The following is a 27,289-nucleotide window of genomic DNA, read 5'->3' as shown; positions in this document are numbered from 1 at the left end:
GTAAGTTGTTGAAATCAACAAAACATGTGATTAAGGGTTAAAAGCTAATGCAATTTATTGTCAGAGAAAGATTTTGATTAAAGTAAATGGAATTTCTAAAGAAAAAAAATAATGTTACTGAAAAATTTCAAAATAAAATATTTTTATCGGCGGATTAATCTGATTTTTTATTATTCCTGGGAATGAACACATATCCAATGCATTATTGAACACACGGAATAAACTTATTTTAGATTCTTTGTTTCCATTTTGATTTTCATTCCTGTTCAAGTTGTTAGTTTTAGTTTAGGTTCTCATTTGATTCATTGTTGTCCTTAATTTTTTCTTACCAGAACTCAAAAATGGAGAAATAAAAAACCTATATACATGATCTTTTTGACATTTAATGCATTTTTAAAAATCATATGTTGTTGATTTGTTGCTGAAATACCGGTTGTTTGTTATTGGAATAAAAGTAAATGCCAATAACGTAGTATATTTTATATTTTTTAGATTCCACCAACTATTACGAGAATATTGCTTAACTACTTCAAGTGGGATAAAGAAAAGCTGTATGAAAGGTGAGCTATATATCTAGCAACCTCTTTTGCATGATGTATTTTGAATCTGAGTCATAATGGTTAAGTTTTTAAAACTTAACTGTTGCTATGCATTTCTGTCACACATAAAATGATGGAGATTTGCCAGAAATATTTTATAGGCTATCTAAAATGCATAGAAAGAGCAAATATACAAAATTTTATAAAAATCCGAACCTAGGTGTCAAACCACTTTTTTTTGTAAAGTAAGAAATAACAACATCAATAAGATATCTTTTCATCCATAAGCTCATTTCGTTTGCATTGAAAAAGGTGTTCCTTGTAACGCCAAAACACGTGTTTGCAGTAATCTGCAATTTGTGCTTTTTGACATGTTATTTCTTTACTTTTCAGCACAAAGGTATATTTACTTATCTTATCTCACCACTTTTTTTTTTGCTTAATCTTAATTTTACATGGCATGAAGGAGGAATTAAAATAATGTTAATAAATAAATTACTAAAATATTAAATAAAATGAGTCGAGTGAGAGTAGCATATCATAAAACACTTCAAAACTTTCTGAATAGTTTAAATATTTTCAGGACTCAAAAGGATTGAAATCTCAAACAAGACACACAATTTTCCGCGATGGACGTGTTTCAATGTTGGCATGTTTCCAAAACACACGTTTGTAGAGGAAATTGCAGTGGATGGAGATCGATTGGGAAACATAAGGAAAAGGAAAACCAAAAACGATTGAAAATTCAGAATCTTTTCAGATTTAGAATATGAAATTTCTACGGAAAATCTGCAGAAAAATATCTTCCAACTGAAGATAGAATTTTGCACAAATGCTGCAGATTTCTTTTAGCTCAAAGCAAATCTAAAGTTCCTGCAGATGACTTATCGAATTCAACATTTTCTGCGAGCTTTCCGCCGAATTATCGGAACAGCGAGAATTTTAGATTTTCTTCTAATTTAAAAAAATCTGCTGAATTTGTGCAAAATTCTATCTTGAGCTGGAAGATATTTGTAGCAGAAATTTCACAGAAATCTGTAGAATTTCCACAGCAAAGTTCTTTGAGTTTTCCTCTCACAATTGAACAGAATTTGTTCTGCAGCTCAGGCATCTGTTCTGCGACCTACATCACAAATTCAGTAGTCTTCTGCTTTGGGGACTGGGGTAATGGCACCAATAACAGACATGCTTAAGACATCGCTCTCAGGTTAACTCAATTTCTGACCCTTTTAATGTATTTAGATTTTTTAACACTAGAAAGACGGAGGGGCCTGTGTGGCCCCTCGCATAGTTTGTTGTTTAATAACTCGGATAATGTCTAACGGAACGTAATGTAACTTCCTGACTTTTCATTATATGACACTATTTGAATGCTTGTTTAATCATTTTATCATACGCCTCATAGTACTGTAAATATTGATCCTTATACCTAGAAAGACGGGAGGGACCACAGTGGCCCCTAAGCTTTTTTACAATTAAAAAAATTTTTTTTTCCTTTCTCCTAATTGTTCTGGCATAAAAAAAGGCCATTCTCTCTAGTTTAACCTGCAACTTTCACTTTATACAGCCAGTTGGATATCCAAATGCTATAAACAGTACTGACTGATTACCAGCCTAATGGTAGCCATTGCTCTTGAAAAGAAAAACTGATCCAAGCTTTTCGCCAGTATAGAGAGAAACACTACAAATAATTGCATACTAAGCTTTTATTTAGTCATGAAAGAAGGTGCATCGGGCGTGTGGACACACTCAGGAAGAATTTTTAAAATAATTCACCCCAAAAATGGGTAGGGGCCACACTGGCCCCTTCAGTCTTTCTAGGTATACGGAAAATGTCAGTCGTTCTAGTGTTAAGCTGTTTTTCTCCCATGCAACAGCATCTCATCTAAGGTTTGGCTGCTTCTGGATCGGCTGAATCAGTAAATTCTATTTTTATTTGCTGACTTTAGAAGCAAGTTCCGAACCCCAGTAATAGACACTCTAAAAGGATGAGTAACAGACGAAATTCCCCTTTTCTTTTAAAATTTTACAAAGGTTCTTTATTTCTAGTACAAAAGCCTTTAAATTCAATTGAACAATAATTGGGTACCTACCCAACTAGAAAATTTCCACTACAAAAAATAAAATACAATAAATTAGAATTTAAGACGACACCTTAATTTCTAATTTTTTACAAAGTTTTTTATAAACAAAACTTAGATTTAAACTTGTGCAATTATCCGGATTTAAACTTCCAAATTGGAAACATTTTACTCGTAATATAAGTAGGAAGGTAACTTGCCTAAGAGCCTTTTTAGTAAACTATACAAATGTAAAAATAAAAACACGTAGGTAATCGGTCTTCTTCATAATTCTTCACCTCCTTCTGTACTCGAAGCTGGATACCGCAATTTCATGGTTTCGTTATTGGTTTTTTCTGGTCTCTCTTTTACTTCATCTTTGTTATTTGAATTTCTTAAAAAACCTGGCCAATTTTTAGGTAAAATCCGGTGTGAAAGCAGTTCTCTTCTTATTCCTGCTCCCCACTTCTCTCTGGTTTGAACTTTAATCGTTGGTGTAACATATCTGTCCCAAATAAAATCAATTCTCTGGCATTGGAAAGTTTTCAATATCTTTACAAACGTAAGGTTTAAATATGTTTTTGTAATAATCAACAAATGTTTTAGAGGTTTGTGGCTTTAAATTACGCACATCGGTTGTCAATCCATCTAAAAAGATCATTATGATCCAGAGCTACATCGATCATTTATTTCTGGTCAGTTTAAGATAAGAAAATCTAGCAGATTATTCCCAGCAATCAGTATTGACCAAGCACACCAACAAAATAATGCAATAGTTAAAAGAGATGGCGGCGCAATAAGATTGATACAGGATCCATCAGCACTTAGGCTCTGGATGGTTTTAGACCACAAGTAAGCCGATTAATAAGCTAAAACATGAAGAAAATAGTTGAATCCATCTTGATCAGTACCACCCATTTCAAGTTTAATTTTTTACTAAGATTCGAGCTCTTTACAGCACTTTGAAGGAGCTTGGAAATCCATTTTTGGAAAATGATCAGGACCTTATTGTATCGATAGCAGGGTTATTGGACACAGTGATGTCAATTCCTTTTTATGTCCTTTTTTTCTATCTTTTGCTGCCACTAAAAGTCCCATGGCTTTTAGTTGGGTTTTTTGTCCCCCCCCCCCCCCCCACTCCACTTATAAGCCTCAATCGCCGCCACTGCTGTTAGGTACGTTAGCTCTAAATACCATAAGAAATGTGCAGGTTCTGACAACTTTAGGTGAAGATATTAAAGGAAATAGCACTGCAAAAACTTCCTTTGTCGATGCTACTTGCTCTGGCCCAAAGAAGTAGGCTGAAGAATGATACTGCATCTTCAAGACATAGTAGAAAACGGTTTCAGGAATATTGTCATGTGCATTGTTGATACAGATGTCTTAGTTTTAGCAATATCTTACTTATTTTCCCTGTCAACATTAAGTCTGGATTATTTTTGGAACAGGAAACAACAGCAAATTCATTACAGTTCATGCCATATATGAAGCTATTGGAAAGGAAAGGCTTTACCAGGATTTCATGCCTTCATAGGTTTTGTGACAGCTTTCCTAGCTTCACTGGGAAGTCCAAAAAATCAACTTGGAAGGCATAGATGATATTCAAAGAGGCAACTGTGGCAATTTTTATTTATTTCGCAACCTCAAAGTTCTATACCGAGCGAAATTTTTGACGTTTTTGAAACGTACGTAGTTGTACTACTGCACTTTTCCACTAGTAATAGTGTAATTGTAAATGATACAAGGAAAGAGTTGTTTATGACCAAAAAATGGCCACTTGAAAATTTGCCACCAACAAAGGGACAGCAACAAGTATTGCGTAGTGCTTTCCGGGCTGTACAAATATGGGGACAAGCTCACAAACATATCATATGTACACCGTCTCCAAGTGAATAGGGTTGGATGACAGCTGGAATGTTCGGAGTTACCAGAAATTTCTGGTTCTTGCACTGAGTTCATTAAGTGCACCTGCAAAATCTGCAACAACAAGTGTAGCTGCAGAAGTGCTGGTCTCTCCTGCACTCTACTATGCAAAAATTAATGTGAAGATTGAAGCAGAGTTTGACTAACGACATAGTACTAATATTTTTAGTACATATTTGCATTTAATATTTTTCCTATTTTTATATTGGTACTTTGAAAAGCACGTAATCTCTTTTGTAAGTAGTAAATTTATATTTAGGAAAAAATGACCACACACACACACAAAAAAGAACATCTAGCTCATTTTCAACATACAAAATGAAATCTGGGACCCTAAAAACCTATAATTTGATATAAAAATCTCTTTTGTATGACATACATTAAAAAAACCATAATACGGGTAGCCGTTTTGAAAAACAAACGCTACCTTGGATTTAAACCGTTTTTGAAAGTGCTTCTGGGTTTTAATTTCATTTTATAGTCATAAGCAATATTCCTACCATGTGGTATCTTCTTATCATAATTTGCAGTTTTCCATCAGTTAGCTCCTCAGCTATTATCCACGTCATTATTTCTGAGGTGAAAATAAATGATGGAGGAAAAATATGAATAGGCATTCTACCAAAATTATAAATTTGCCAGTGTATCCTAAAATTTACTCAATACTATTTTTAACATATATTTGAAACTACTAATTCAGCTGTAGTTTAATTAAGAGAGCTTAATATTATATTCTTACTAATCATTAAAATAGCTGATTGTTTGCACAATTAACAAAATTACTTCTTTGATAGTAAATTAGCCTTGATTTTTAAATATTAAAAGTTTTTTATATTTTTTTTATTTCTATGAACAAGGCATTTCTTTATTTTTTTCACTTATGAGTAAAAGAATTGGAACTTAGCTGGGCCATTGTTTATGGTTACTTCTAGTAGGTAACACTCTCATGTAAGAATGAAAAAAAGAAAACAAAAGGTTTTGAAATTGAAAAATATTTGTATTCAAAAGTTATGTTTTCCGGAGAATGACCCATTAGCTAATGTCAACATTTACCTGATTTCAGACTTTTTTAAATAGCATTTACACCAGGTACTTTAATAGTTTCAATATTTAAATGTTTAAGCATAAGGTTTTATGTATATACATCATGCATGTTGTGCTTATCCACATATATATAATAGCGATTGCTCGAGTAACGCTTATGCCACCAACAATGAAACTCACGCTATGGCATAATAATTTGATAATATTTGACATGCAAGCAAATGTTTTATTTTGACAAGGCTGAACTGGGTCCAGTCACTTAACTGTTTTACTGTTAAGACTCCTTTTGAGAGTGAAGAAGCAAAAAAGTGCTCAACTATGAACGCTATCTGCTGAAGTTTTCGGTCAAAACACTGGAGTTAGAGTTAAAATTTCAATCATCGAACAGGCAATTGATTCTTTAAAATGTAAAAGAGTCGAAGCAATTTTCACTCATCATACCTTGACGGCAATTTTCTAGTTGTTCAACATTTCTTATGTATATTTTTCAAGAATTTTCGTTGTATAGTCAACTAGTTTGTGATTTGCCCTTTGCTTGAAGTAAAATCTTGAGAAACTATGCATTACTTTGTAATAATTGGATGTGCTTTATATTTTTTTATAGGTATTTTGATAGTGATGTTGAGAGACTGTTTCAAGATGCCCATGTGATCAATCCTCTGAAGCCTATTACTAGTGTTCTCAAGGTATGTAAACTTACTTGTAAATTTACAGGAAATCAGCAAAATTAGGAAAGATTAAATGTTTGTTGCATATTATAATTATCCTTCAGTGGTCTGGTTAGAGGATTTGGGAGATAAATTTAGGTCCATTAACGGATCCTTCACAAAAATCCGATCAACCAAAAGGACCCTTCACAAAATTCTAATCATCCAAAACAGAACTTTAAAATTATTCTTTGAAAAAGTGAATCTGAAATCAAATACTCTTTCTGTATGTGGGCCAATTAATTTTTTTCCCTTTTTTCACCATTAAATTAGGGAAATCAACTTATACACGGGTCTTGCCAAAAAAATTGGAACGCTTTTGTGATGCTTGAGCAAGTGATAAATTACTAATGATGCCAAATATCATGAAACAATAATAATAGCATGTTTCAGCAAATTGAACTTAGAACTGCAAAAGATAAATCGCCTGGTGTTAAACTTCTATATATTAACTTGATTGAAAAATATTCCGAACTTTTTACGAGCTTGGCAATCTGCCTTTATGGTGTTATGTTTTAAAGTTATTTTGGAAAAAAAATGTTATGGGTTTTGAACTTATAAGGCTAACAGAGGTATTTGTGTTCCAGTTGCATACTGGATTTCTCCATCCAGAAATCCGGTATTGTCCATTATGCTAATATTTTCCCATCTCTGATTTTTTCCCCTACTCCAAATTTTCGGCAAATATGTCAGTGATTGTAAATAGTATTGGTCATTTGGCACTGTTAAAATGCAATTTGAAAATTATTTTATTTAAACATTTATTTTACAATTTTAAATTCAACATGGCTCCCTAAATAAAATCATTCATCAATTATTTGACTTTGTTTGGGTTTCGGGAATGTTTCTGCTGGACTGTAGGAGTTTTTTACTTCCCCCGTGAAGGCACAGTATCTAGCCACGTGCAGTTGGTTTTACACATGAAACGCGAAGTGTCAGTGAATCAGCAAGGAAAGGGGCAACTTTTCAACTTTTCTTGCACGTCAATAAGTGATGCCACGCCCTAGAGGAGCATGAAAAACTGCTTTTGAAGCACAAGCCGTAATGAAAACTTGGGAGAAGTTTTTTTTAGTATTTTGGTCACCTAGTGGCGATCAGCACTGAAATTTTTGGTCGCCATTGAAAATTTTTGGTTGCCATTTGGCGAGTGGCGACCGCTAATCTGCACCTCAATCATGGTGCAGACTGCCATTGAAAATTTTAATCGGGGTTGTTTTGAGGGGTATTTTTCTTCTTTTTTTTTGAAGGGGGGGGGGGCACCCCTGGAAAAGTTGAATGAAAGATTCTTGGGATGCTTTTAAATTTTTCTCAACTATTTCTTTGTTTTTACAGAAGTCTCTTGGAAATAGAAGTTATGAGCTCTGTGAAATATGTCTTCGAGAAACACCATTAAATGTAAGAGTTTTCATATTTGTCTAAAATATTTTTCAGAGTGTAAAAACTCAACCCAGTATTTTTGTGGTGGGGAACAGTTGTTGTGTAAAATATGTTTTGCATTTAAATATGCAAAGTGAAACTAAAAGAAATCGATAGTTCCTTGGTTTTCATACATTTTACATACCTGCCAACCCTTCCGGATTTCCCGGAAGTTTTATGGATTTTTATGTCCTTTTCCGTTTTTCCGGTTATGAGCAAAATCTTCCGGATTTTTCACGTTTTGTAGGAAAAATAATTATCTCGCCAATTTTGCCGCTAACGATACTTTTGTGGAACGCGGCACCGCGTTTTAGGCCAAGTAGCCAAGGAAAGGTTGCCGTAAGAGAATGGCACGAGAAGAAGCGGGGCAAGATTATGACGTCACTGAGTGATACAGCGCATGACTTCATCGGATCCAATCAAAGCAAGCGTCGCGGCGGGCAACTAGGGGCACAATTTCAGCGCCAATTATCTTCTCATTCTCTCAATTCGAGCTGTTTTTGCTTCGTTCTTTTTTTAAGATGAGTAACAAATGTTATTTCCAAACTTTTAAAGAAAGCAATAAAAGTAATATTAACTAAACGAAAGTAATTTCAATTGATATGAAATTCATAACTAATATATTGTTAAATGTAAAGAGGGTAGGTGTCCTGTTTGATTTTATTTTGAGTTAAAATCTTGTGGATAAAAATAAAAAAATCTCCCGGATTTTTTTTCTCGGAGGTTGGCAGGTATGATTTTAAGAAATTTCAAACAAACAAACTTCTATAGAGTTTTGCTCTAAGTAAGAGTTGTTTTGTTGGTTTTTACCTAATATTGTATCCATTTACTGATGTGAGTTTGCCAGCACTTGTGTACACGATTCTTGATTATGTGTATTCCCGTGAACTATCTTTAGCAGCATATCTTCCACTGGTGAAAAATTTATGCTGCAATCATAATTGTGCTGTGTTTATCTAACAAATTACAATTCTCAACTTTTTAAATGCTTTATAATTTCATTTTTTTTTTAAACAAGGGACTACAAAATTCATGGATCTCTTGATGATGGATCTGTCTTTCTAAATTGTACTATATTTTTTAAGTCCAGGCTAATAGTGTAGAAAGATGATTACCTTAACCTTCTAATTGTCAAGTTATTTTGATGATATGGTTACATATATTTTTTTTATTGCAAAAATCACATTGTTAGCACAAAATGCACTTGCGTAAAAATTTTAAGCTTTTGTAGCCACTCAAGGCTCTGACATCAATCCATCACCTATAATCCAGCCAGATATTATAGTAGATCCCTTACAGAAATTCCCCATCCCATTCCCTTTTTAAATGTTTAAGCATACTTTCGAAATTTTGAAAAGTTTTTGTTTTTTTCCATTCTAAATTACACTCGATTTAGTTTTTTAGGATATTTATATTATAAGTAGTGTATCAACAAGCTTAATACAGTCGAGTCTAGAAGATCCGAGGTAATTGGGGCTCATGCTACCTGGGATTACTGAAAACTCGGATTATCCGAAAAACTTAAATATTTCATGATTAAAATTTTACACTAGTCATACAACATATCTACGTGTATCTTTTCTTCTTTGTCCAAAAAAGAAAAAAGAAAGTATCGTCTTTACAAAAAATTTATCACTTTTATTTCAATATGAATTTAAATTTTGATTCCTCTTAAATGAATTTTGACTTTTGTTTTCACCATGACTGTAAACACTTATGTGTAAATTTGTAGACAGCCAAAAAATGCATTTTAAAACTCCCTGAGTTCATTTTGACAAGTTTCGTCCTGATGTCTGTATCAACGTATGTGCATATGGTGCCAAGTTGTACCCTTCCTTTTTCAAAAAAAAAAAATGCCCTCTGATATTCCATAAGAGTATTACACGTTCTTTATTCTGGAAAATGTATTTTAATTTCAAGTTATTTAATGTACTAAGTTGGTCTTTAATGTATGATACACGTAATTCACTTGTAGTTAAATATTTCATGCCATTTGGCAAATTTTTGATGCCGACCTCTCAAACCACTTTTATTACTTTAATAAATTTAGTTAAAGAAATCTTACACTTGTAAAAGTTTTTGATTTTCAGATTTTAATGTAAAATATTTTTTAGACACTAAAGATCCAAATTGAAATATAAATAAATCACCTCGAATTAAGCAGAACCTTGGACTTTCAAGACTCGTATTTTCGAGACTCTACTATAATCATGTTATTTTGCAGCATGCCAGAAATAAATATCTGATTACTTTATTTTAAGCTGTTTAAATAAAATAAAGTTTTTCCTCCAAGGTTTAATGACGCCTCGCATTTTTGTATGTTCTACAGACATTGATGTACCTAAAGATACAAGTTTTATGATGAAAAAAAATCATGATGTTAGACATAAGGTTTAAAAAAGTGTTATTATGAATAATGTAGTGTACTTCCCTTTTTAGTCATTTTAAAGTCATGGTTGAACAGTGACCGGTTTGGGGATTTGGGGATTCATTGCAATGAATTGTATGAGGGTCCCTTAATCTAAGTGTCTGACAAAAATTCCTTTTGGAGCCGATATGTTGTGTACATTGTGTTGGCAATTGTCACATTTCCAATATGGTAAATTACCACTTTGGTTACATCAATACAAGTTATTTATTATTTTCAAGCAATCAAATGATGAATAGTTGTTAATGCTGCTGTATTGATTTTAATAGAGAACCCACGTCAATTTTTCTCCCCCCCCTTCTTTTTCCTTTTCCCCTTTTTTTCTGAGGAGACACACAGGAACCCCTGACCATGGTGCCTGGGGCCCCCTTGTGCAACTCTGGTCATTTAGGGACCCTGGTAGCCATCACTGTCTGAAATATTTTCTAAATGGTTTTTTATTGTTAATTTAATAGTTTTAAATCACATTAGTGGAATTAATAACACCTTTATCAAATCATTTCATTTTGTTTCTTTTTTCATGATTGGTACAAGGTTCATACGGTCATGAAAATCCTGGAAAGTCATGGGGGGAAAAATAAACAAATTTTTCAGACCTGGAAAAGCCATGGAAAATTAATATTTTCATTAAAAGTCATGGAAATTTATTTCAAGTCATGAAAAAAATGTCATGGGCAGTAAGAAAGTAACAGTAGCTAAAAGAGTGCTAGAAATGTTGAGTGATTTAGTAATATTCCATATAAATCGAACAATCTCAAAAGCAGATCCGAGTTTCGGATTCCAATTTTTCCAATTTCATCTGCATCTGTGACAGCGGCTTGCCTTTTTTGTAATGTGATTTTACTACTAGGGCATTACTCATTTTGAATTCACCATTATTTTCAGCACTTCTTATATTTTATATTCTGTAATAGTAAACATGTGTGTTCTTGATTTTGCTATGCCGCCTCAAAAAGTGTAATTCAATTGTATCCTTGCTTGTTTCAACTACTTGTAAAAAATTCATTGTTAAATGTATCAGAGTTTATTTCAATGTATTGAAGGCTTTAGAAAATGAAGACTTTAGTCAGGCAATAGAACATAGGAATAGGGGAATTATAATACTCTAAAACAGAGGTGCCCAGCATACAGATTGTAAAACTAATCTTTGTAACCAGCTGTAATATATCTGGTTTAGAAAAATGAATTTTCTGAAAAACGCAGCTTTACCTTGATCAAGGAATATACTGTCAAGTAATATGGGCCCAGGGGTGATTTTATTTCGATATTTTACCCGATCTCCGGTATTTTCATCTTGATTTCCGGTATCTTCATCTTTGAAAATACCGGAACTCCTTTATTTTCAGAAAAACCCACTTTTGTAAAATTTAGGTTGATGTTCAATGAAACGTCGAAAGTCCAAATTGAAGATGTTTCGTCTGGTATAAAAAAATAGCTAACGTCATGTCTCATGTTTTGCAATCTCTATGGTAATTATTGAAGAACAGCTGTGATGGGAGATGGAATAAAGGCTGGATAAGAAGAGGAAGGAGGGTTACTTGATATTTTTCCCCTTAATATTTTCTTTTCAAGATGTCTAGCATTTCTCTGTTGCATATCTTAATATGCAGATGATGTAACTAGGGGTGCCCACTCCCCCCGACTGCGATGGCACCCCTCAATTTTACCAAGCCCCCTCTTCCGTCAAGAACTGCCACCCACTAATAAAAAGACTTAAATTCTTCTAAATTAATTTCTCCAAAAGTTTCTGTGGTATAATCTGCCTCATGATCCCCCCTCCCTGACACAAACGCATGAAAATCCTTGCTGTAGCTATATTATTAGAATAAATTGCTAAAATATTTATTCACTAAGATGGCCTATGGCTTTTTCCTGTTGCAGATGCTTATGTAATAGGCTTTGCAGTCCCGCCCCCTTAAAATGTTGAATTTAACGACCTATATGTATCGAAAAAATCGATATTTGGAGAGCGATAAATCGTGGTATTAAAATTCGAATATCTCCCAGCCCTATTGCACAGTGATCATAATACATTCTGCCCCTTTTGCATCAAACCTTTTTAATTCTGAAATCTTTATGCACTTTTAGTAAATGAATGTAATTAATGGTTAAGGATTCAGATACAATGGAGAAAAATAAAACATTCTTTGAAAAATTTTAAAAAATTAGAAAAATTAAAAGAATTTAATTCCTTCCATGCACATGGACGTATTAAGTCCAATAAAAACTTCGAGTTTTAGCCCCAACAAATAATTATGTATATAAATGATGTGTACATACACGTAATGTTTATATATGCCTATCAAAACACTTTTTCTTCTTGGAAAAAAAGTTCAGGTATTTTTTAATGGAATCACAATCACCCCTGAATATGGGTGATTAGATTCACTATTGACACCGATGGGCAATGTTTTCAAAGAAGTGAATTTATTATTGGAAACTTAATAAGCTCATTCAATTTTTGTCCCATTCATTACCATTCTTCCCTATTTATTAAATATTTATTAGACATTTAAACATCAATGTATTGCATCCTCTATATTTTTACTTCACTTGAATTTATATGATAAAGACAAATAAGAATAAGTTATTAGTTTCTGCAGTGTGCACTGATATTTTTTCAGTCAGAAGTAAGTGCTCCAATGAGGTAGTGGCATTCACGTAAAAGTTTTTCTAAAACCCATTTCCGAAAATTGGCAAGTTTGACATTAACCGACTCTGTTCTCTTCATTCAAGGTCATGAAAATTTTTATACAGTCATGGAATTTTTTTTATCCAAATTGAGTATGAACCCTGTTGGTATGAGTTTTTTTATGGACATCTTTTTGCTTGCCTATTTCTTAGGATATATATTTTTTTTAACACCTAACAGTTAAAACTGGTGAAAATATTTATTTGCTCAAAATGATTTTAATAAAATTTTAGATAAGCTGTAAAATCATTAGTTTCGCTTATTAAATTGAATTATTTGACTTTTCCCCCCACTATTTGATATAATTGTTCTTGTATATTTTCTTAAATCAGATTTGTTTTAAAGTTGTTTTTGAGATGCAGTGGTTATTTTCTCCATAACTTGGGTATCTATTTGTTTGCACTGATCGTAATTGGAATTAAATACCAATGCATATCAAATTTCTAAAAATATGCTGCATTCTTAGTTACCAAATGCATATTTACTGTATTTCAGATGATGACAGGTTTAGCATGTGGGCATCGATTTTGTGCTGAATGTTGGACTGTCTATCTTACAACTAAAATTATGGAACAAGGAGATGCACAAGTAAGAGAATTGATGTTTATATTTATTTTCTCTTCCATGATTAAATGTAAATTAAAATTTATCCTTCAATGCATAATTTTAATGAAAGAGCTGCAAGAGCATTTCTGATAATTTAAAACAGTATGGTCCAACCTTTAGTTACTTGAGGGTCAATCAAACTTAAGTCAAGAATGTGAGAGCCAAAAACATTTCAAAAAGAAAAGAAATGTACATATTTTATTCAACAACTTTTTTAAAAAGCCAGAATATTGTTCTTTAATCCAAAAAAACTTGTAGACATTTTGTTTACTGAGCCTGCGCACACACTTCACAGTAAAGTGAAATGTTACCATACTTGACATCAAAATTTTCCATTCTGTGCAAGAAATCTATCTATTGACTGTATTGCCCCCCCCCCCTATTAAATTGACAGTATTTATGACAAATTTCATCGTCTCACTGAGCCTTATAATTTTTCTTGATGAGCGTATAGGTGTATAATGCAGAGGAAAAACAACCAATTCATACCTTTTACTTCAAGAATCTAGTAACCCATTTTCATAACTAACCAATGCTTTATCTCCTTCTGTTGCAATGCCAGAGCACTTTCTAAAACCTACAAATTTAGAAACAGCATCATGAAGTATATTGAATGCTTTTTTTTTTTTTCCCCCAGTTTCTAAGGATTTCACTGTTAAATTAAAATATTTTGTCTGTAAAATAAAAAAAACACGGCCAACTAAAATAAGTAGATGGGTTGCGGCCACACATATTCAAACTACTGCATAAACATTGATTAAGTTCGAATTATTGCTTAAATGTAACTAAACGTTGATGATTCTTTCTGTTATTTAAGCTTGTTATTATTTTTATGTTGTAAAGATATAATTTTAAAAATATCAATTTTTATGAGCGGTGAAAAGAATAAAGCCTATATTTAATCCAAAGAATATTGGTGGAGTGAAGGATGCAAAAAATATTGATGTGCTAATTATTTAATTTTTATTATAAATATTTTTTGCCCTTCACATTACTGGTAGTTAACTGTGCATTTATAAAAATTTGCTTTTTAAATGAAAAAGTTATAGTTTTCTCTTTCACTACTTTAGTTTAATGTTTTGTTTTTAATTTCTAGACAATTCCTTGCTCTGCAGTTGACTGTGATATTTTGGTCGATGATCAGACTGTTATGTAAGATATTTAAAAAAAAAATTGAAATTAATGTATAACAGGTTTTTAAATTATGGTTTTCAGCAATACTACAACTTGCTTTTATGTTTGTAATTTTAATATGTTATTTATTTTAATGGTTTCAATCTGTAATGTTTTGATAGAAACATTCATGGCCCATGATGTTTCTATCTATTTTAAAGATTAAATATTAAGATTAAAAATTATTTCTATCATTTTCACAAATGTTTGTCTAACCATGTTGGATTTTTTAATACTGTCCATGCATCCTTCCTAAAATAACATATTTCATATAATTGATCAAAGCTAATATTGTATTAATTTAATGCCAGATTAAGTGGCTAAGCTCTTTTATTACCAAAACCAAATATATTTAAAATTGATGCATAATGTAAAATACATTATTTTAGTTATAAATTCTAAAATGTGTTTTCCACAAAGTAGAAACCATATTGTTTAGGATTTTCATTTTACTTACAGCTTTTAAAATTTAATCTTGTGCTGATCCCCCCCCCCCCCATGAGTACTGGTACGAAATAATAGAATCAAAAAATGCTTTTCGAAAATTTTTGGTTCAGTGCTCTTTATTTTTCAAAAATTGAGTTTGATAGTGACTTAATAGAATAGACTTAAAATTATTTTTTGTGTTCTGATAGTTTTGGAAAAAGACATCCTGTAATGTTTTGAAAGTAATTTTGACCCCTTTAATAAATGATGTATTTGAAAGTATTGCATTAAAAGCCCTTAATACCCCCTCCCCCCCCCAAAAAAAATAATGATTTCAAGCATAGTTTGTTTCATAGGTTTTTCTCTTGTATATCAGGACAAAAATAATTTAATTTGTCCATAAAGGACAAAATTAGCAGTCACCACTAGCAACAGAGCAACTAAATGAAAAAATATATAATATATCATTTAAAATCCTGTTCTGTAAAAATTATTAGATAACGTATTATATGTACGACATCCATTGATGTTATCTTTAATTGTAATTTGTAAATTCATTTTACCTGTCAAAAATTTCTTTTTTTTAGCAGTTTTGCTATCTTTGTTTGGTATAAACAATACTTTTATATAATATGCATAATATAAATTGCAGTTATAGTTTTGAATGAGAAACATAAAATAAATTTTACATATAGGGATTTTATATAATAAACACAGGAAGAAATGCTGAATTTGAAAATGATTCCATTGATGTTGTCATTTTGTTTTGTTGTTTTCACCCTAGTTATCAATGTTTTTTCCTTTCTAATGTATTACTTCTTTCTAATTTTGAAAAAGAAAAAAAAATAGATATATATTTTTCTCCAAAAGGTTTAGCATCCCTTGCATGGGTATGATGTAAATTTTCTGTACATCACTGGGAACATTTTCAAATCATATCATCTTATCTTATATTAGGAAGAATTAAAAAACGAATGTATGTTTGTGTATATACATGTATAATTATGTGTGTCAATGCTTAAAAACGTTATTTGGTTTTGCTCCCAAATGCAATCTGACCTGCTCCAGAGCTGCTCCTAAAATGAATGTTTGATTTTCCACCCCTGTATATATATATATATATATATATATATATCAATTAAATAACTATCTGTTAATCAAAAAAAAAAAAAAAAAAAACCTTGCCTTGGCATGCACAAAAGAAAATAAGCAGTTGGTAAATTTTTATGCCACCTTAAGAAAAATGCAAACTTTACATTTTGATGTATGAAAAATGTATTTCTTACAGTAGTTGTTGTATGAGGGATTGTTGACTTCAACGAATGAAAAGAAATATTATTTATCACTTCCAGTAAAAAAAAAAAAAAAAAAAAAAAAACATGACCACTGCTATGTAAAAAAAAGTGAGACTACCAATGAAATCATTACTGCAGAAGCTACTGATTTAAGAACTTCCATAGTTTTGCCGGTTATTAGTCTGGGTGTTGTAATTATCATGCACTTAGGGCTTTTTTTCAACATTATTTTTAGTAAAAACTCCCAATTTTTTTCAAACTTTGAACCATTTTAAAAGAAGGTCTTAAAGAATTGTATTGTGTCATTTTCATGGTTAATTTGGATGTAGGTTAATTCAGATTTCTCAAAACATTTCGAATTCCTCTCATCGTACTACAATTGTATTGTTCTGTTGTTTTTCAGATTGGTATTTTCAATTTTTCATCATATATATTTATTTATTATATAAATATATTTTTTCTCTCCCAAATTTAGGAATTTAATAGTGGATCCAAAAGTAAGACTTAAGTATCAACATCTCATCACAAATAGTTTCATTAGTGTAAGTATTTAGCCAACATTTTAGTTTATCTCATTTTGTTTCATAGTGACAAAAACCCTTGTTAGTGGATGCTCATCAAACAATGCCTGCATTGAGTTAGTGTATACCAAAATGATTTTTGCTTGCTTGCAAATTTTTATTTGTTATTTTTATTTTTTACCTAACCTGTCTACTTAATGGGAAACTCATTACTATTACATGCTCTCTTTATCGATAAATAAATGCTAGAAAGAGATTTAATATCAAAGGAGTGATGCTTATTCTGATTGTATAAACTTGTTTAAAGTTTTAAAATTGCAAGTAGGATTATGTTGAGGATGCAAAGATGTCATGAATAATACTGTGAAGAAAAAGATTTGAGTCTACACATTAATTTGAAGCATTTTACTCATGCTTTTGTTTTGTCAAAGCAGAGCTGTATTTTTATTTTACTGGTTGTTGGTCTTTTTTGGGGGGGGGGGGAAGGGGGTTAAATTTTAATATATAGTAGGTGGCAAATAAGGCCGGCCTTTCTTTTGCTTTGTAACAAACCGCTTTCTCAGTACAAGAAGATATGAATATTTTAATAATCAGCAAATAGTAGTGTTTTTAGAGTGTCTATCTAGGTTGGTATAAAAACCGGTTTTTTGAAGAAAAAAAAAGAAAAACCTTTTTTTTTTGGTTTAAATTCGGTTTATTTGGTTTTTATAACTATTTCTAAGAAAAATAATTTTATTTTTTGGAAAATAATGAAGGTTTTATGAATTAATTGTTAAAGGAATATTTAATAATCACATTTTTACCTAATTTCTTGGTTATCAATTAAATAATTAAAGGTAAAATCTTGTACTTATTTTCTCATACTTAGAAATTTCTATGGATAATATTGTTTGAAAATCTTGAATTATGTTAAAATACAATACGTAAATGGGTCTTGGTATAAATAATCAAAGAAATAATTTACTGTGATAGTTCAGACAATAATTATTACAAATAACCAGGAATAAATTTCAGCGAAATAATTTCCTCATAATCATAGCTATGTACTATAAATAAAAAAAGAAAAGTAAAATTCAAGTCACGCATACTTAAACATAGAAAGTATTTTGCAGTACAGTAAAACCTGTCTGCAACAATACTGTTGGGACCTAAAAAAAATATTGTAATAGACATGTCATCGTTATAGACAGTTCGATTATTCATGCTGTTATTTTGCTGGGACCTAAAAAATATTGTTATAGACAGGTTATCGTTATAGACATGTTATCGTTATAGACAGTTCGATTATTCATGCTGACATTTTGCTGGGACCTAAAAAATATTGTTATAGACAGGTTATCGTTATAGACATGTTATCGTTATAGACAGTTCGATTATTCATGCTGACATTTTGCTGGGACCTAAAAAATATTGTTATAGACAGGTTATCGTTATAGACAGTATCGTTATGCACAGATTTCACTGTATCTATAAATGAATCATAAGTCTGAAGTACATTATACAACCTTAAAAATCAAAAGATTGATGCTTATTTTGCTGTAATTAATTTTTAAAAAAGTTACAAATCATGTAATTTATTTACCTAATGTATCAGTGAAAACAATTATAGAAATAGACCAGTAGGTTTTAAAAAAATCGTTATGTTTCCATTCTAGACATTCTTTCTCCTGGTTTAATGCATTTAAAAATACAATTTTTCATCAAAAAAAAAAGAAATCATTTTACTTGAGACTCAATACAGACTTAAAGAAAATACTCTTTTAACATATTTTAATAATGAAGACTCATAAAAATTAATGTTTATTGATTTTTCCACCATTCATACATGAGACTTCTTTTATTATATTTGGATCAAAAAAAAGCAATGGTTCGGTTCAATTCGAAGCATCGCTTCGGTCACTCGTCTGGTCAGTGCTGATTCTATATTAGCTACCAGTTTGTTTGGCACTCTTGGCTTCCTTAAGAGGTTTTCCACCTCCAGCTCAGTCACTTCCTATTCCAGGCTGATGAGTGCTAATAAACATGAAACTGCGGTCCTCGTGTGGAATGACTGAGCGTGCAGAGTATTTCATTTATAGCACAAATCCATGCTATACATTTTCAATTTCAGAGTGATTGTATAATCTTACAATGCATTATTTCTAATACATACCTGCCAACTCTACTGGTTTTTGCCGGGAGGTTCCTTCATTTTGAGCATTTCTCTCGATTGTGTATGTAATGTAGGGAACTTACATTTAATTGTTCTTTGACGAATAGTAAAAAGTCTCTATTTTTACCTGACTAACAATGAAAAATATACTGCTGTGTGTCTCAATCATCTACTGGATTTTTTTTTCCAGTAGATGTTGGCGAGGCAGGTACCTAATAGAAGTACTATAAATAACGATCACTGTCCTCTCAAAAGTGATTTTAGTGTGAGCCATTTTATTACTACACAGGGTTCGTACGCCCTTGAAAAACCTTGAAAAGTGCTTAAAAAAAAAGTTCATTTTCAAGTGCTTGAAAACCTTGAAAAAGTTTTAAAACCTTGAAAAAGTTTCTTAGTGCTTAAACTCTTTCAAAAATAATCGGATTGTGCTTAAAACTTTTAAAAAAGTATTTCACTAATGCAATTTTCTGAACATGCGTTCGAATTGCAACGTCGCGAAAAATCGCTTCCGTGTTTGGGATTTCAATAATTTTGCATCTTGTAAATATTTTGAAGGTTTTTACAATCGGAAGCTATTTTGACCTATGGTACCTCAGATTAGTTTATTTTTTGTTTAATTTCGATGTCTAAAAAAGGAATAATTTTGGAAACCATGACAACATTGAACTTACTCGGATTTCACGGAAAATTTCTCTGGTTTTTGAAATTTCAATCTTTTTGCATCCTGCAAATATTTAAATATTTTGGCTAATCGAACGTTATTTTCGCATATGCTACCTCAGATTAGCATATTTTATGTTTAATTTTAGTAAAAAATTAATAAATGTATTTCATGGAAAAAAGAGCCAACATTGAACTTCGTCAGACTTAGCGGAAAATTAATTCTCGTGTTTGAAATTTCAATCTTTTTGCATCTTGCAAATATTTAAATATTTCGGCAAATCAGATGTTATTTTCAAATATGCTACCTTAGATTATCATATTTTATGTCTAATTTTAGTATAAAATAAATGAATTTATGGGAAACATGCCAACATTGAACTTAATTTGCGAAAATTTGCTTCCCTTATTTGAGGTTTCAACCCTTTTGCATCTTGTAAATATTTTTATATTTTTGTCAATTAGAAATTATTTTGACACGTGCTACATCAGTTTAGCTTGTTTTACATTATTTTTTTAATAACTAAAAAATTAATTACTTTTGTTTTGTTTAATTACATACATACTTTTTTAATTTATCATAAGCTAATTCTTGGTTATTAGAGATTTTTTTTGAAAAAAATTTGAACAATTGAGCACCTAACATTTTAACTTAAAAGTTTGTATTTTAAAGATAAAGTTGAATTATACAATTTTATAAAGTTGAATTTATAAGTATGTCATTTTCTTTATATCTGCTGAAATAATTAAGGTATGTAACAGGAGTGATTGTGTTTTGGTTATTCACTGGAAATCCGGTAGTGTTTGTTATGCTTTCACCTCCCTACTTCCAATTTTCCCCCTGTAACTTAAAATTACCCCAATGTTCAAAATTACTACTTTTGTTGGATTGTGGGCATTTCGAACAGCTTACCATAAGAGGTTGTAATCAGCAAAGGGGTAGATAACTTAAGGAGGATCCTTAATCTTCATTGTGGTCTAATAAATTGACCAGGACCAGCCTAGCTAGGCCCATTACCTGTTACTGGTTATCAACAGGCACTGGGCCTGGTATTTATCTGTACAATATTTTGACTTCATAAGTTATTTTAACATAAGAAATGAATTGTATGTATATCAAAAATAATTGTTGTACACATGTATATTTAAGGAATAGAGGTCTTAGTTTTAAAAATCATCTCCCCTCCTCTCCCCCCGATTAGCTCTTTAAAACTTACGGGTGATTTTTTATGAAATCACAATCAAACCTGAGTAATATCACTTCTCTAAATTTAAATTCTAATTTCAATAATAACCCATTTGTTCCCAAAATAAAACTACTTTTGTCATAATGTATGTCCACTTCTTATGAATCTTTTCAATTTGGAAATATGACTCTGTGAATCAGAACTTGTATATTTATTGACTATTACAAATTATTCAGTAGAAGCAGGCTCAAGTTTATATTCAGAGTATTTATCACTTCTTAAGCAACTTTTGCGAATTTTGGGGTTCGGAGACTGGACAGGGTACTTTCATAAAATGTTTTCTTTCTTACTTATTTTTAAATTTACTTGAGAACAGTTGAAATGCCTTATATTGCCTGAACAACTAATACATACATACGAATAATTGATTAAAAATTTGAATACTTATAAATAATTATCGAATGTCTAATACTTTTGAACTTAATAGTGCTACCGGAAATTTCCTTCTGGGTGTTGTTTTTAATCCTAACCGCCCTTATATATGTGTATAAACCAGGGTTGGCAAGGTTTTGGACACTATGGTAAAAACCTCAGGTAAAACCTTGGTTTTTACCGTCCTGTCCAAAACCCTGGTGTCCAAAACTCTCCGAAAGTGTCCAAAACTATATTTTTAGAGAAATTGTGTTTTATGAGAAAACATCAAAAACAGAATAAAATGTATCGAAGTAATGTTTTATATTGAACATTTATTCAATGTGAACATTCAATTTATGTTGCAGCTGATTTTAATCTAGTTGCATAGAAGTTGAATTCTTGATTCAAATTTCAATTTGTATGCATGAGTTTTTTTTAATAATAGTAACCAAATTTCCTTATGTTTATGCATGTGTGCAAATGAAAGCAGAGTTGTGGAGGTTTTCACCGTCCTGTTCAAAACTCATGTGTCCAAAACTGTCCGAAAGTGTCCAAAACTATTTTTGAGAAACTATATTTTGTGAGAAAATATCAAAAACAGAACAAAATGTGTTAAATTATGCTTTTTTTGACTATTTAATACATTTATTCAATGTGAATGTTCAAGAATATAAATATATACGTAACTCATTTATACAGCAGATTTTAATCTAGTTAGGTAGAAATTAAATTCTTCATTAAAAATTTCAGTTTGTATGCATGAGTTTTTTTTTTTGTTCTATAAATCAAATTTTTTGACATTTATGCATGTGTGTTCAGAAGAAAGTGTTCAAAATGTAGTGCAATAAATGTAATATATTAAAAATATGAACTAAATAAGAATAGCACAGCTTAAAATATAAGTGTTCAGTTATCAATTTCTTGTTCTTTAATCTATGATTTAAAAAATAATTTTTGTTAAAACATCATGTAAAACTTAATTGCACCTAATATTTTTTGCACCTAAATATTGCACATTTAATAACATTCCTTTGAGTTTTAAATAGAACTGAAATTAGTTGTCCTGGTAGTGTTGTGAATTCCCTTTCATAACACTACCAACTGTTACATAAGGAAGTTTTTGCAATAGAGTTATTGACAATTTTTTTTCAAGTCAAATATTTTTTTAATGATCATTTTGGAGAAAAATGTTATCAAATACTCATTAATTAAACCTCACTAATATCTATATTTATGCATTACAAATATTGTAGTAAATATGAATTGATTAGATTTCACCCCTTTAGCTTTAGCATAGTTTTGGGCAGTTTAAGACAGTTTCGGACACTTTTGAACAGTTTTAGACAGTTTTGGACGGTAAAAACCACCTGTCCTGTCCAAAACCAGTTTCGGACAGTCCAAAACCCAACCCTGGTATAAACCACTATCAATATAGGAATTAAATGTTGAAACCTGGGGTGGGGGAAAGGGGGGGGTTGACTTCAAAACCTCCTCTCTGACTATTCCATTGAATTTAGGTATTTTGGTTTCTTCCGTTAAAAGTTAAAATCGTTCATGAAAGTTTTTTTTATTATTTATTTATTTTTTATTATTTTTTATAAATATTAACTTGCATAATCTATAAAATATGCTTCTTTGAATGTGAAGATTGCAAAGTTAAACCTCATTGAACCTGCTCCTCTTTGTGATCGAGCTTTTCAGACATTTGCAGAAAAAACTTTTGACACTGGTCTTTTTTTTTTTTTTGTCAAAGAGTCTCTTGTTGTAGAATTGGCAATTTTGTTTTCCTTAGCTTTTTTATACTATTACCTATTATTTATACGTTTGCATTAAATAAAATCTGCATACGATATTTTTAGTACAAATTTATGATATTGCCTTGAAAAAAAATTTTTTTGCCTTGAAAAGTACTTGAAAAGTGCTTGAATTTTTTTCTCCGTAAAGGGTATGAACCCTGCAGTAGAGAACCAATTATCCGGGAAGTTCGGGACCATCGCTATCCCGGATATCTGAATTTCCCGGTTTTCTGGATTGCTAAAAAGCGCTATTGGCCGATTGTTTGTAAAATTTAAATTACTATATAATAAATAATTAAGCATACTAAAATAAGAAGAAAACAGTTCAGAAATGCTTATGAATATCGAAATATAAAAAACTATTATTGTGAGAATAATTTAAACACTAAAAAACTTCAGTTGTTCATAATACATGAGACCCTCACATTCTGTTTGGAAAAGAAAAAAAAATCCACCACTTTTCGATGTTTTAAAACGAAAGAAAATGAAGGGAAGGGCAAAAAAAAAGTTTTTGAACCTAAATCTGCAAATTTCTACTATGTGTATAAAAAAATTCGCTTTCTATGCGACAATATTCATTTCCTTAGCTATCAATTAGAATAAAACACGAAAATTTCAAACTTACGTATGTACTTTTTAGTTCAAGAAAATATTTCGGAAATTTTGACCCGCATAAAGGATAACCATTTTAAGTTAATGTTTGCAATCATTTTCTCGAGTTATGCGTGAGTAATATGTTGTTTATTAAGAAATCGTTCATATTCTTTTTGGTATTTCAAAAAAAGAAGAAAAAAGCTTATTTTTTCAAAAATTGCCAAAATTGCTTATTTTAAGGGAAAAAGTTGCCGGTTTTCTGGTTTCCCGGTTTATTGGTTCCCGGATAAAAGGTTCTGCACTGTATAATAAATAAGTAACAGTCAATTCGTGATAACTCGAATCTAAAGGGATCGACAAAAAACTTCGACTTATCGCTAGTTTCGGTTTTCAACATTTTAATATTAAACACCATCAAATATTTTAATTAATATGAACATATAACAGACAAAATTACAGAACTTAAGGTTTTTTCGCACAATATGTAGTTTCTCCGTGAAGAGTTCTGAAGACAAGTCGTGTCTGGTCTTGAACTTCTCCCGCCATCAGTGAACAATTCCCACTGGCGTGGGAATTTTCTATGCAAAATAAGTTTCTTTCTCACACAGCAAAGACCGACTTATAGCAATGGCGTGGTCTTGTTTTTGATACTGCTGGAAACACTTGAATAGAGCTGATTCTACTTCAGGAAAGTTGCACATCTTCACTCGTTTCAAATTCGGATTCATGGGTTTGTACAGCTTTTGAAAAATTTATCTTTTTGATTGTTGGATTACTTTCAATGTCATAAATAGAGTTTTACTTTACTTTCTAAATCGAAGGGTTTAGCTTTCGCTTAGACGTCTTTAATAATAAAGACAAATTTTTCTCTCTCTCTCTTGGGAACTCATCAGCAAATGATTGAACTAAAGAATGAAAGGGAACGCATCTTGACCTAGATCAGCCTTTAAATAAAGGTAATGAATTTTTCTCTCATAGTCACCTGTTTCTTTCTTTTTTTTCCCTCATTCTTCCGAAATAAATTTCGAGTCATCTTTGAAAAAACTTCGAGTTCAAGGAAGTTAACTTCGAGATATTGAGAATAGTTAGCAATGAATTAAAGACAAAGAGATCAGGACTTGATGAAAGCTTCGAGTTATGGTAATATTCGAGATTTCGGACTTTGTGTTATCACGAGTTGACTATCTATTTCACACTTCATGATTTTTTTCAGTGTAATCCATTGCTACAGCACTGCCCTTCTCCTGACTGCAATAATGTTATCAAAGTTCAACATGTTGATGCTAGACCTGTCACTTGCTCTTGTGGCCATGTTTTCTGGTACTTTAAATTTTATATTTTTGTGATTTATTACTTTTGAAACTTGTAATTGCTTATTTTTATTATTTATTAATTTACTTCCATAAAAATATCTCTTATTAGCTTTCATTTTTCTAAACTGTATTAAGATTAATTCTTTAAATAAATCATTATGTTTTATATGAAGATTAAATATATCTAGCAGACACTACTGTTCCCAAAACGATTTGTTTCATTGATGTTTCATTTGGCGTTGCCATAGATACATCTTTTATATTCGTTTGTTTCTTTTTCCTTATTTACAAATTTTAAGGGGTTTCCATTTTAATGGAAAATCTTGGGCTCAACTCAATTCAAGCCCTGAGCTGAGGAGCAAAATATATTACTAGAGACCACGAATATGAAAGCGACTTTTCAAAGGTACAAAACTGCAGTTTTACAATGCTCAAGAGCTCTTCGCCTTTACGGCTCTGCAAGTTGGTACAAGTTATTTTGAAAACCAGGGAAGGGGTGCTTTTTGTTCCAAAAGGAACTTATAATGCATTTATAATCTTTCTTTCTAATTGACGATTTAAATCTTTGCGAATCAAATTGGGGTTGGTCAGCGAGCAGGAGGCAAAGCCCCCCTGGCTATTGATAAAAATATTTTTTTTTTAATGCAAGAAATGTGAAAAAAAAATGGTAGAAAAATATGACATTGTAATCAAACACCTCTAAAACATGCAATTTTCAACTTTTTTGATCACAATTAGGTTCATATTCTAAGGAAATATGTTGTTTACAAGAACGAAAAATTTTAATGATTATAGGCAAAAATTGGTTTTGGTAATGCACACCAGCAACAAGCTCTGATGGCGACCACCCTTGAACAGCAGCTTTTATCTCCACTAATTCTGGTGGAAATGATTTCAAAAAATTACAAGGTGTACTTCAAAAAATGAATAAAATATCCTCCAAGTTTTAAAAAAATCTGATTATTTCTTTTTTGTTAAAAAAAATCACGAAAAACACTAACATTTTGTCCGCCTAAGCTGGTTTCCCCCTTAAAGAAATCTAAAATTACAGAAAGATCATGTTACTGGAAGAAATCTCAATACTTTTTTTATATCACTGATTGAATTTTTACTAAAAATGGCTTTTTGTATGTTAAAATTAATTACTCTCACAATTTCATTGATAAAATGTAATATTTATTGTCATATTTGTTTTTCAAAGTTAATGATATTAATCTTTTTGTCATCATTATTTTTCAATTTAAATATTTATTCTGAAGAAAATTATTAAAAACAAAATTGATATATGGTTCTCTAGAACACTGGGTGTCTTCAAAATGGTCCTAGATGGGCTGAAAAAGTAGAAAATTAGGTCATAAATATCATGTGAAATTTTTGTTGCGTAACCTTTTATTCTGTTGCTTTTAAAAAGTAATTACAGTTTGTCTGTTAGCATTGAAACCCATTGTTTTGCTTTCTACTTTCAGTTTTAAATGCACTAAAAACTGGCATGATCCCGTTAATTGCAACTTACTTAGAAAATGGCAAAAGAAGTGTGATGATGACAGTGAAACTTCCAACTGGATTGCTGCAAATACAAAAGTACCTAATTTCTAACAATTATTTTCTAATAAATTGTTATTTTAGGATCTGTGACTCATTGCTATGAAATTGTTTTTAGTTTTTTCTTATTGCAGCTTAGAAATATTGTATGTCTTGAAATGTGTCAAAAATATTATGAATTGTCTACAGATCTGTTCAAAATCTCTATTTTCTATTTTAATAACTTCATTAGATGCTTTTTAATTTCATATTGCTTGACTCAGTCTAGGCCTCTAAAAACATTATTTTGCGAGTTTAAAGAAGTCTCCATAAGTCTCTAAAATATTAGTTATTTTTCTTATGGGCCATAAAATTCGAATTTTCTACTAAAGTTATCCCTAAGTTGTTTTTCGTTTATTCTGTATTGGAAAATCACGAGTTTTTCCGATTTTTTCTTGCCCATTTAACTGTGGATACTGGACAATCCAGGTAAAAAAAAAAATTCTACATTTTATATTTCTTTTTACCAAGTTAGTAACTATGAGTGTAAAACATTGAGAATTCCATGCTGGAAAATGTAACAATTTATTGATCAATATTTATATCTGAATAAAAATAGCACAGGTATGATAGTTTTCCATTTTTTTTCATGGAAATCTGCTGTTTTAAAGGAATTTTTTTTTCCTGTAAAAAAGGACTTGAAAATAAGAAAGAGAGAGAAAAAAGAAGAAACTATTTTACTGAGCGTCTTTTGGATTCTTGAGTAGCATACGCAGATAAGCGTGATTCGAACGGGATAAGCTGAGGCAAACTTGCGTCGTT

The 27,289-nt window shown here is 31.0% G+C and overlaps 1 protein-coding gene across 1 annotated transcript in view; it reads left to right on the top strand.

Annotated features, from left to right (window-relative positions):
• LOC129216911 (E3 ubiquitin-protein ligase arih1-like) overlaps nt 1–27,289 on the top strand; it is a 46,898-nt gene that overhangs the window by 706 nt on the left and 18,903 nt on the right. The window contains exons 2-9 of the mRNA XM_054851129.1: nt 493–560; nt 6,171–6,252; nt 7,606–7,668; nt 13,305–13,397; nt 14,512–14,567; nt 16,785–16,851; nt 24,847–24,953; nt 26,413–26,527. Coding sequence (XP_054707104.1) covers nt 493–560; nt 6,171–6,252; nt 7,606–7,668; nt 13,305–13,397; nt 14,512–14,567; nt 16,785–16,851; nt 24,847–24,953; nt 26,413–26,527 — 651 coding nt within the window. The remainder of the gene's footprint in view (nt 1–492; nt 561–6,170; nt 6,253–7,605; nt 7,669–13,304; nt 13,398–14,511; nt 14,568–16,784; nt 16,852–24,846; nt 24,954–26,412; nt 26,528–27,289) is intronic.

Source organism: Uloborus diversus, chromosome 2 (genome assembly GCF_026930045.1).
Source record: "Uloborus diversus isolate 005 chromosome 2, Udiv.v.3.1, whole genome shotgun sequence".
Taxonomy (NCBI): Eukaryota; Metazoa; Arthropoda; class Arachnida; order Araneae; family Uloboridae; genus Uloborus; species Uloborus diversus.
The sequence above is the reverse complement of the archived record's forward strand: the minus strand, read 5'-3'. Positions and strand labels throughout refer to the sequence as shown.